The sequence below is a fragment of the Odocoileus virginianus genome, chromosome 27 (genome assembly GCF_023699985.2).
Source record: "Odocoileus virginianus isolate 20LAN1187 ecotype Illinois chromosome 27, Ovbor_1.2, whole genome shotgun sequence".
Lineage (NCBI taxonomy): Eukaryota > Metazoa > Chordata > Mammalia > Artiodactyla > Cervidae > Odocoileus > Odocoileus virginianus.
The window spans coordinates 5,283,978-5,296,225 of NC_069700.1; the positions used below are offsets into that span (position 1 = coordinate 5,283,978).

At 45.8% G+C, this 12,248-nt stretch overlaps 1 protein-coding gene across 2 annotated transcripts in view; it reads right to left on the reverse strand.

The window, feature by feature from the left end:
* The window catches only part of NEDD9 (neural precursor cell expressed, developmentally down-regulated 9), a 191,012-nt gene that overhangs the window by 48,001 nt on the left and 130,763 nt on the right, over window positions 1-12,248 (reverse strand). The window contains exon 1 of one of the 2 annotated variants that reach the window (XM_020889886.2): window positions 5,192-5,370. The exons of the other annotated variant lie outside the window; for it this stretch is intronic. Coding sequence (XP_020745545.2) covers window positions 5,192-5,203 — 12 coding nt within the window. The 5' untranslated portion in view covers window positions 5,204-5,370. Of the gene's footprint in view, window positions 1-5,191; window positions 5,371-12,248 lie in introns of those variants that run through there. 2 annotated transcript variants of the gene reach the window in all.

Consider the following 12,248-nt stretch of genomic DNA (forward strand, 5'->3'; position numbering starts at 1 on the left):
ATCTTAACATAGTAAATAGGGTTTTGACATAATCCAAGTTTTGAGTCCACACTATCCTTTCAACGTCTAATGGGCATCTACTTATGTAAGGAGAGCTGGGGCCTGCTAGAACTGTCTATTTCCAGTGGAGCCATGGTAAATAGCTCACCATGGGAAATACCTCGCTCAGGCTTTGGAACGATCCACGAGGCCGTACTTACCCTGCTCTGGTGGTGGGGGCGCTCACTCCTTCAGTCGTGTCTGACTCTTTGCAACCCTGTGGACTGTGGCCCGCCAGGCTCCTCTGTCCATGGGATTTCCCAGGCAAGAGGACTGGAGTGGGTTGCCATTTCCTCCTCCAGGGGATCTTCCCGACCCAGGGATTGAACCTGAGTCTCCTGCATTTGAGGCGGATTCTTTACCGCTGAGCCACCCTACAGATAAGAAAGCTGAGGCTCACAGCGCTTAACTTGCCCAAGGTTACAGAGCATCGAGTCACAGGAAACAAAAATGCCTTTCCCCAAATCTCACGCTCTACCTTGCCTCCACTGCAAGAACACAAAAGACCAAGTCCCTGCCCAGGTCACAACACACAGCAGATCCTGGTTTATTCAAGGACTTGCCTGTCAATCTGCCTCTACATACAGATAAAGGGTGAGTCTCTCATATTGAGTGGGACTTACTTAAAGCTGGACAGCCCCCATGGGCAACCTTGGTGAGGTCCAGGTATCATTTAGATAGTGATTTGATTGAAAAGGGTTAATGAGTAAGGCAGTGCTAACACAGTCGGGCAGAGGTGAAAAATAGAAAGCCTATTGTAGTGATGACAGGAGGCAAAGGTGTGGGCTTCTGATTGTTGTATAGAGTGGAGGGACGAGGAGACCTGACTTGTAGCAAGTACAGACGAACCAAGTCACACAGGCACAAAGAGACAGGAGCCAATGAATGGAAGCAGCAAGGGACCAAGATTTTCCATAGGCGACTCAGGAGAGAGGAGGAAGACAGGGGTACAGGGAGCAGTTTAAGTGTGACACGTCTGTGTGGGTGGGGGGAGGCCAGCCTGATAGAAGTCTGGTGCTGGAGAAGTATAATGAATGCTTGAATGAAAAAAATGAGAGACGATGAGGTCATAAGGGCGCAAAAGGGGAGGGAATTGGCAAAGAGGCTTGAAAAGTAGAGAGGAAGTTTCTTTAGAAGTGGGGCGAGGGGGGGCTGTGTGGTGGTGCAGACAGGAAGCCACTGATGAATTCTTAGAAGAGGACTGATGTATATTCCAGCAAAGAAGGGATGCTTAAGGAATCTTTGTTACGTGCATCTTGCAGACTTGGTGCTCTGAGAACACCTTCACTTCCATAAAGACTTTGATCTCCAAGTAGCTAAGTCATTTAGCTCTGAAAATGGGCTTGCTCAATCAATGAAATACATAAGAAAACGGTTATTTTTTTTAAAGCATCTTTCGTTGCTTTGAAATCTCACATGGGATTTAAAAAGGAGGCAGGGATCAGGATGTGCAACACACCATTTAGAAGTGAATAAAACATTTAAAACCAAAATGACAAAGCCAGGAAAGAATCAGGAATTACATATCGACTGTAAGTAAACGTGCTGACTAAATGGAAGACGCTTGATCACATCTTCTCCAGCCACTCTGAGAAAATAAAAACATTTCCAAAGTCCCCTTGAAAGCGTTTCTTTACTACACACTTTCTGCTTTCCCTAACCTACCTTACCCACGTGCAGTCAGAACCCAAGAATCTGGACTTCAGAATGTAGTTTTCTTATTTGTATTCTAAGTTTCATCTGTAATTTTCTTCAATCAAAACATCCAAGAATGATTTTGCTGAATGGCAGACTAGATAAATAATTTAGAGTTTCAATGTAGGCACACAGGATACAGAAATTTGGCCAAGCCACAGAAGCTGCTCAGCTATTAGAGATCAAACAGGCCAGGCCTGTGGGGCACCTACCAGGCCTGGGCCTGCACAAAGTGGGCGGGGCCTCTGCTCAAACACAGCTGTGCATCCACCTCTCAATTACCCTCCTGGCAGAAAGTGGCAACAACCCGCCCCCAGACCCTAGGAGGGAGGGGGAGCAAGCCATGGCCACGGAGGCAGAGCCCCCTCACCCACCTCCAGTATTTCAGAACATGCTGTGTATATTCAGAAGAGCTTGGGAAAATTCTTAACAAGTGAAGCCCCCAATAAATTACTGATGAGAGAACTCCAGACGGCATCCTTTAAAGAACAATAGAACATTAAGTGCATATGAGATTAACTGCACCCTTCTTATGAACAAATAAAAACACATACAATGCAAGCAAAATAGACTCGATATAGGCTAACCCCCCAAAAAATTCACCAAAGTAATAGCTTGTAATAGCTTGCATTCCACAGTGCTCAAGATGACTGTAAACACATAGCTGGCTGACTTCGAACTATGTGTAAGTTCAAAATGAGTGGAGGCTTGGTTCTTCTCTAGTTATGATCCCTGAAGTAGCCAAACCAGATAATCTGGTTAAAAAAAAAATCTTATAGTGACTGGATTATAAGTCTCTGTGAGCATTTTTAAGTCTGACTGAGCTAAATTTATACTTTTTAGAGCAACAGAGTATCTGAAAGGTAATTCCCAACTCCAGGGTTTTACAATCTAATAATTATCTGGTTTTACTACCTAAGTGGCTTCAATGAAATAACTGCCAGACATTCATTTCACTTTGCTTTGTAGAGGCACTGTCTGAAAAAAAAAAAAGAACCTATTCTGCAGGGATACTTTGAATGGCATAGAGTCTTGAGCTTCGCAGAAGAAAAAACAGTCACACAGGACATTTTAGGAGGTCACAGACAGTTCTTTCTTTAATAGTTATTTAAAGTCACAAGTTCTGGATCCAGATCACCTTGGTTCAAATTCCAGCTCTGCTACTTTCCAGCTGTGTGGTTTGGGATACATTAACTAGCCTCTCTGAGCCAGTTTCCACATTTGAAAATGAATATAAAGCATTAACACTACCTAATGGAGTTAATTGGGAAAGCTAAATATGACCATCCAGTATTGTCATGGTGAGCCTTAAGAGCTGTTATTTATCATTCTTCTACCTTTGTGTCATGGCCTCTACTTAAAATAACAAAATCCTCTCCTGAAATAGTCCATTATTAACTAGAGAGAAAATAGGCTTTATAAGAAAGGGAAAGTAGATTGCTTCAGCTATTGGTTCCTTTTACAGTCACCACAAGGTGTCAATCTGTCATTTGGTTAGTTGGGGAAGTCAGAAGTTTTGCTGGTGAAGATACCCACAAGCTACTAAAAAATCACATCTTTACAGCATTTGGCAGGGTGTTTGACGCTGGGAAGACCCAGCAGAGAGGCAGGGTTTCCTCATGAATGCCAACCACAGTTCACATCATCAGCTGCCATGATGTTTTCTTTCCACAAAATAAAACTAAACATGATGAGGTCACTGAATAAAAGTGACTTTAGACTTTTTGTCACTTTCCAGATCGCAGTACTCTATGTTAAAAACAGCCATTTATACTTTCCAATAATAAATGCAAGAACACATTTTCTTCCCCCCTACCAACCTGCCCCAAGGTTTTTTACAAATCTAAAGGCATTTACAGTAGGAAGAGGAGGGCAAAGATTCACTGAGGGCTAAATAATATCTGGGGACTTAACATCAGTGATATCCTACCACTGTTCTAAATAAAGAAACTGCATAAAGACCAGTGAACCATTTCAAGAATGAGAGCTTTCCTGCCAGGTAGAAGGATCTGCCTCTGGTTATATCCTAACGTCAAAAATACTAACAATCTTCAGGATTATCCATCCCTCTGATTTTTCCTATTGAGGCAGAAAATGGAAAGCTGATAGTTGTGATAACTGATACCCCTGCCTTCAGAGTGTTCTAACCTTTTCAAGGAGAACTATAACTCATGCATCACAATAGATACTTTCAACAGTTAGATTTAGAGCTATTGAACATGATTTATAGCTTTTGAATAAAAGGCTTATCACAGAGGTTAGCCAGTGGCTATCAGCCAGGACTGAGGATTTACAACCTCACATTTAAAAAAGGATGAGCCAGAAGCTAGATGATTCAGAAAGAAGGCAAAGTAGCTCTCAGCTGGTACAATCCTGCAGGTCAGACAGGTAATTCAAATTGCCAATCCCCAAGCATAAACACCTTGCCAAAACGCATTTCAACAGCAGCATGTTTGTGTGAACGTGCTAATTTAACAATAATGCTCGGTCTCTTTCTCAGTCCTGTGGGACTCTTTGCGACCCTTGGACTGCAGCCCTCCAGGCTCCTCTGCCATGGGATCTTCCCAACCCAGGGATCGACCCTGCGTCTCTAGGACTGTGTCTATTCCAGAACAAAAGTAAGTGTTCATCCTCCAAGGAAAATTCACCTTCAATTCCGTGCAGTCAGCTCTGAATAGGGGTCTCTGGAAGCTGCTAGCCTGGTTAGATGAAGGCAACTTAGACAAAATAGTATATTCCAAATAAGTTATAATCCTTTTGACAGGAATAAACACACAAATGCATGGGAAAACAAGCTGCTGAGCGTTCTGACACTCTTTTGAGTTTCGGAGACAATAAACTGGCTGGAACCTTCAGACCCTCCGTCCATTCAAACGCCAATGAAAGTGTTTCCAAGAAATGGCATATACTCGGTTCTGAATCCAACATCCTTTATGAGTATCAAAATCTTCCATCATCAGCTGTATAATAGTACCTGGAGACTTTAACTTTTTCCACTAAAAGTATATATGGCAAACTGCTTCCCAAAGCGAACGCTTTAATGCAAAGGATGAAAACTGCTTGAAAATTGCCAGGCTGAGAGACTCAGCACTTCTGATTCCTGTCTTACTCCGGCTCCGGGGGTGGGGGCAGTGGAGGCCAGGCCCGCGGAGCCGGCAGTCCTGAGCCCAGGCGCGCTCCTCTTGGAGTCAGACGCCCTCCGATCTGCAGTGACTGCCATACGCCGGCGCCAAGACCAAGACCGACGCCGGGGAACTTGCAGCGGGGGTGGATCCCGCGCGCTGCGAGCTCCCGGCGTAGGTATCAATGGCTGGATCTCTGCCTGCCTGCTTGTCTGGCAAGCCGGCGACCGGGACCCATCTCACAACCCCTCTGGGGGCACAGCAGAGGAGTTGTCACAGTGGGGGACACACAGACACACACACAGAGAAAGCTTCTGCAGAAGTCACTCTCTTACCTTATACTTCATCTCGGCAGCAGTGAACGGAGTCTTTTTCCCGCACTAATGAGACTGCATTAAGCACCGGCGAGCCCGCCCCTCCATCGAGCGCTGGGCTTAAATGCAAGCGAGGACCGCCGAGCTTCGGGCCGCTAGTCCGCGCAGCGCCGACCTCCGGCGCCGCTCAGCCTGCCCAGCCTCTGAGCTCACTGTTTTCCTCCTGGCCGGCTGAGCACGGAGCTCGTTTGCATACCGCCTCGCCATTGGCTCGCGGGCCAAGGTAACGCGGACGCCCCGCCCACCCCGAACTACTGGAAACTGACAAAGAACTTGTAATGCGATCATTTATTTTTACATTTTCGGAGAGAGTGGAAAAGAAACTCGGGAACCTTCCCCGAACCCTACCAAACCTTATACTTCATCTACCCCGAACCTCTACCAAAACCCTGGGAAGGGGAGATGAACTCTTTTAAAATATTTTTTTTTTTTTATTTTTAAAGATTAATCCAAATTTTAAAGAAATGGAATTCACAAAGCAGTCTGACAGCCGTGCGTCCTGTGACCTAGCAACTCCTTCATAAATCCATTTCATTCCAAAGCCATTCACCTCACAAGCTCTACATGAAACGAACTCAGGGAACAAAAGGTTTTCTGTCTCCGGGGGCCCCTTTTTACTAACTTCCCCTGCTGATATCTCTCTCTCTCTCCCCCTTTCTCTCCTCCCTCCCCTCCCTTTTCTCCTGGCTGTTTGCTTTTTTGTGTGTGTGTTCTTTTCAGTGTTCAAAGTACTGGCAGTGTCAGTCTGCAAGGCGACAGAATACAATTCTCCCGCAGTGAAAGGGGACTCTGGAGCTGGGCACCAGGGATTCCTTGCTTGGCTTCTCCCCGCGGCCTCCGGGAGCTGAGGGGTCAGCCGCATTCAGAGACCTCCTCTGGCTTTGCAGAGGATAAAGCTTAGCTGTGACCTCTCCGACGGGGCTGGCCAGTGTGCCCGCCCCATACATCATCACCGTTCACCCGGTACTGCGTTCTTTGATGGCTGGCATTTCTAGCTCCAGCTTTGAACACTGCAGTTTTTCCTTCTGACCTCTCTCCTGAAGATGACCCATTAACCCACCAACACTTATTATCTGGGGAACAACGACCAAAAAAACGCCTGCTATTTGAGGAGGCTAGTTAAAAAGACCAGTCTTCTCCCAGTGACGGGCGGAACATTTGGTTCAGCTTCATACTTTCTATAGAGAGAAAGATCACCCAGGAGAGGACAGAAATGGCCACCTTCAGCAACTCTTCTGAGTCGTGGAGCGGTGAGGGGAAAATTCCTTTTCATGGGACCTCAGGATTGAGACTTGGTGAATACAGACAATGGCTGTCCCCAAAAGGGATGGACTCCAACCAGACTACATGACTCCGATGGAAAAACTCAGCCCGTAGTTGTTTTTTTTCTCCTGACTGGCTTGGATCAGAATCAGTTTGATTTTTCTCCTTCCCAATTTCCAGTGGATTAAAATTCTACTTTTATGAGCTAAGCAAAAAAGTACAGGAGAGTAGCTGTTCTACAAAAGGGGTTTCCGGACACAGGGCTCACTGTTCAGACCACAGTTTAAATAAGGCACCTATTCCCTGGACAGGACCTCCCCTCCCCCATCTCCCCAGGTGGTCATGACAAGGTTGACTCAGGGTTTTGGACCTCCACTAGGCCTCTTTCCCTCATTTAGCTTTAGAGGGAAAATGAGCCTGAGCGATTTTGCAAGGTCCTTCTGAACACACATTAAGCATGCGACAGACGACGCTGCCATGGACAGAGGAGCCTGGTGGGCTATACAGTCCACGGGGTCTCGTAAGGAGTTGGACACAACTGAGAGACTAAACAACAACGTGCTATCAACACACTGCAGGGACTTCCTAACAGTCCTACAGACTCAGGGGACAGTCGCCAGCTTGAGGGAAATTTTTCTTTTGGTGTCTGCCTGGATATGTCCCAGGCCTTCTCATCTGTAAGATGATGAGTCTTTGGCCTCCAGGAGATCTAGATAACATTCTTTTGGCTTCCTCAGCAGTAAAGCTGAATCACCTTCTGTTTCGTTTGATGGGCATCACTGAATAGTGAACATGATCTCACCTCATTTTAACGATTTCAAACAGTGTCCCAAAGCATAGCTAGGGGTTTTTCATTCTCTAGGTAAAAAGCTTAATTCACCCCAAGTGGCTCTCCTGCTTTCCTATTTCTGTCCTATACAGAATATACCTGAAAACCTACCTGAAGTTCATTTCAAGGTGATCTGGGTCATTGCCTTGTTAGTTACATATATATATAAAAGCACAAAGGTGTTACAGTCAGGGAAATGTGTGTTAGAATCTCAACAAATTTCTAACTTGCTAATTTTGGTGTTCTGAAATGTAAAATAGAGAATAATACCAACCTGCTAGGGCTATACTGAGGATTAAATGACATCATGTGAATAAAAGTGAATAGTAAAACCTTAGTTTTACTCTGAAATTAAAAGATGCTTGCTCCTTGGAAGAAAAGCTATGACAAACCTAGACAGTGTATTAAAAAACAGAGACATCACTTTGCCGACCAAGTTCCATCTAATCAAAGCTGTGGTTTTTCCAGTAGTCATGTACGGATGTAAGAGTTGGACCATAAAGAAGGCTGAGTGCCCAAGAACTGATGCTTTCGAACTGTGTTGGAGAAGACTCTTGAGATCCCTTGGACTACAAGGAGATCCAACCAGTCCATCCTAAAGGAAATCAATCCTGAATATTCATTGGAAGGACTGATGCTGAAGCTGAAACTCCAATCCTTTGGCCACCTGATGTGAAGAGCCAGCTCACTGGAAAAGACCCTGACGCTGGGAAAGATTGAAGGCAGGAGGAGAAGGGGGAGAGAGAGGATGAGATGGTTGGATGGCATCACCGACTCAATGGACATGAATTTGAGCAAACTCCGGGAGACAGTGAAAGAGAGGGAAGGAAGCCTGGCATGCTGCAGTCCACTGGGTTGCAAAGAGTCAGACATGACTTAGCGACTGAACAATGACAACAAAACCTTAGGAAATGGTTGCTTATTAGTATTATTTCCATTATTATTATTTTAATATTAAATTTATTTTGTATTATTTTATGACTATATCATATAACATTGTAACATGATATATCATAATATCAGTATTTGTGTTATATGATATGTTAATTTAAAATGATTAATTATAACTATTATCACTATTAGACTATTATCGATATTGTTAAGTGTGGTGGGCACTCAGAAGAAGCTGGAGGAATGTTCTCATCTCTGTGGCACCCCATCCCTGGGCAGCTTTCTAATTTAACCAACATCAGTTTAGCACCTACCACTAGCCAGGGGCTGTTCTGGGAAGGGAGGATACAGCAGCCAGATAAAGATCTTATTCTCACAGAGCTCACAGGCTAGTAGGAGTGGAGGACAATAGCTCAAAGAATATATTATACAATTTTGAAGTGGTGGATGAAAAAATCAAGCAGGGAAAAACCGCTAGAAGGTGGGTTTTAGCAGGTTCCACCCTCATAGACCAGGGTGGGTGAGGGGTGTTTCATGTTAGAGATAATGGTCATGCAAGCCCCTCTAGGGAGTTGACATGGAAGTAGGAACCTGAATACTATGCGGGATCCACTCCGAGATCTGGGGAAAGAACGTTCTGGACAGAAGCAGTGACCCACGGAAAAGGCCTGAGATAGCAGTGAGCTCGGCGCGTTCAAGAGCAAGCAGAATCAGTCTGCTCAGAGAGGAGGACCAACGGGAGGGATGGAGAGAGTGGTGGCAGGGTTTGGGTTTTCTCCTGAGTGTGACAGGAAGTCACCGGAGTGTCCTGAGCAGGGAATCGTAGGATCTAGTCCTCTCTGTTCTCAGCCTTGGTTGTGTAAATACTCAGGGCCAGCAGACTACTGAAATAGTGAGCCTTTTCTTCATGCAACTTACACCATGCTGAAACTGTTACTTTGTTAGTATCATTGCTTTGTTTCCTTCAAAACCCTTTGGAGAAACACAAATTCTCTCAATGAAAGCAGAAACAGCCCCCTCCCCATCTACTAAGTGAGCTTTTGAAGGCAGAAATAACTGTTTAAACTGTGCTATATAAACACTGGCAGTTGGTTTATGCAGCCACCCTCACGCTCCCTTGGATGGCTTCCCAAAGTGGTCCAGGCCCCTAACCTGTCTCTCAGCCTGTTGGTCTTGCCCCGTGCCTGCCACCTCTGCCAAGGGCTCTGCCCCCCCCCCCCCAGCCCCCACCCACCAGAAGCTGGTGCCAGTCGGAACGAGGGAAATGGTACAGGGGCCGTCCAAACCATTTTCCAGCTGCCACGGGGCACTGGCGTGGAAGCAACCGAAAGTCAGAGAGGATGCTGGAGGGAAGAGGTTCTTCCGTTCACACTTGCGAGGAGCTCATGTGGTTGCTCTCTAGGAGTGAAGGGCAAAGTCAGAGCCTGTGAGGGCAGGAAGCAACCTACTGAGTCACCCTGTTTAGCCTGGGGAAAAGAAGATGAAGCTACTGCTCCGGGGCGCCCTGCTCGAGGGGGATCCTAACCACAGACAGTGCTTTAGGTCAGTCTTCTGTATCTCCTGTCTGATTTATTCCAGCCACGACTTTCAGTTTCCCTGCCTGAAATCTCTCCCCTCTCCGGTCTACATTCCACATCACCGTTTGCTTAAATTCTAGAAAACAGAGTCGATCACGTTACTGCTATATTGAAAAACCTTTAAAAATACTCCAGTGCCTTAAAAAGAGAATCCACATGCATCGGCATGGACTATGATCCGAGCCCAGCCTCCCTTTCTGGCCTCATCTCCCATCGACATCCTGCACATGTTGGGACAGAGTGGGGGAGGGGCAAATTCACTGCATCTGAGCCGCTCATACTGTCCTGACTTTACACAGGCGATTCCCTCCGCCCAGAACGTCCTCCCTTCCCTCTTCTGCTCTCCAACCCAGTCCCAACACTAACTCTTTTGTCCTTCCTCCTCTACACCCCCACCCTGCCCACCTCGCCTTTTCAGAACGAATTCCTCCCTCCTTTTACTGTGCCCCTATTGTGCTTGGACCATGGCCCTAGCAGAAGGCTTCTCCACGCTGTGTCCTGATGACTGGTTGATGTCTGTGCTCCCAGCTCCCAGGTGACCTGTGTTCCCTGCAGGCCCATCCTTTACAGGAGCTGAAATGCCTTCTGAATGAATAAGAGGACCAAGGCTTCTTGGAAGAATGTTGTTGACTTGAGGTTCTGCCTATTGTTTAGGAGGAGAGGGAAGGAAACTTTTGTTTGAGGGCGGGACTGCTCTTTCCATTTATTACATGTGGAGTTTCAGACCAGCTCAAGGCCTGTTGCCTGTTCTGGCTCTTGGACGCAGGGCAGTTGGATAACTATAGCTTTTTATATGACCTATGAGCTAAGAATAGCTTTTATACTTTTAAATGATTGGAATAAAATCTAAATAAGGATGGCATTTCATAAGACATGAAAAAATTACATGCAATTCAAATTGCAGTGTCTATAAATAAAGTTTTATTGGAACAGACACACCCGTTTGTTTATACGTTGACTTTCAGCCGCAATAGCAGACGAGCAAGTGTGAGCAGAGGTGGTGAAAAGGGCTAAGCTGGAAAAATGTATTATCTGGCCCTCCAGGGAAAAAGTTTGATGACCCATGCTCTAGAACAGTGCAAAATACATGCATCCCAGAGTTCAGACTAATGTATAGATTCTTCTACATCTCCTGAGACACAGTCTAGAAATACTCACTCTAGAGCCATGTTTTACCATTTCTAGTTTGATACCAGTTTTCTTTTTTTTAAGAGTCTACATTATGCCAGAGTTATTTCAAAAAAATAAAATCGGCGGCAGCAACTTTTCAGTTCCATAAGTCTCCAGAAACTTCTCCAAACAAAGATAGGTCATTGGGAATTTTCTGCCACAGCCCACTGACCCCGGCTCATTCAGGGGTTGGTACCTGGAAACTGTCCCAGGTTCTAGTCCCTGTCCTGGGCAAGTCACAAACATTATTTCACTTAATATTCACCTAACGAGTCCTAATCGGAGAAGGCAATGCAACCCACTGCAGTACTCTTGCCTGGAAAATCCCATGGACGGAGGAGCCTGGTGGGCTGCAGTCCATGAGGTCTCGAAGAGTTGGACGCGACTGAGCGACTTCACTTTCACTTTTCACTTTCATGCATTGGAGAAGGAAATGGCAACCCACTCCAGTGTTCTTGCCTGAAGAATCCCAGGGACAGGGGAGCCTGGTGGGCTGCCGTCTATGGGGTTGCACAGAGTCAGACACGACTGAAGCTACAGCAGCAGCAGCAACGAGCCCTAATGAGGTAGGTCATAATATTCTAGGTTTCCATGCAACAACACTGAGGCTTGGAGAGCTTGTTCAACTTACACAACGGTCCAGTCAAGTAGGGGCAGGTCTGGCACGTGAACCCAGGCTTTCTGGCTCCTGGGTTTGTGTGCTACATGCTACCAGGAGTTCTCCGCACGCTTTGGTTATTTGAGTCCCATTTGTGAGTTCAGTAACTTAGCACCTCCCTCCTGGTGGGACTAAGCCTGCCTGAAGAACAAGTATAGGTCTCAAACTGTGAATAAGGCTACTAGTGTGCACGCAAGCACACACCTTACTAACTCGTACTTTCAAGTCTGTGTGTGTGTGTGTGTGGTCCCTCTTGCCCAGACTGCCTTCCTTTCATCCTTTGCTTACCTAAATCCTGCCTTCCCTCCAGTTTCCACCCCATCTTCCTCATGGAACCTTTCCTAGAAAGTCTTTCCTTTAGCTGATCCCCCCAATTCCCAGTGTCTCTCATCACCTATGGTCTAGGTCAGTGCTTCTCAAGTCTGACCTCCCTTAAAAGCCAATTGTGACATTTCCATATTTATGTCAACAAAAGAAATTTGCAAGGCATACTAGCATACCCTCTTGACGTTTAGTAATTGCAATAAAACATAAAATGCCACATTGGTTAAAGTGCCATCATGTGTAACACAGTGTATCATCTGGAAAGAAACTTGGAGAAACTGGCAGCTTAAAACCCAAATGGGAAAC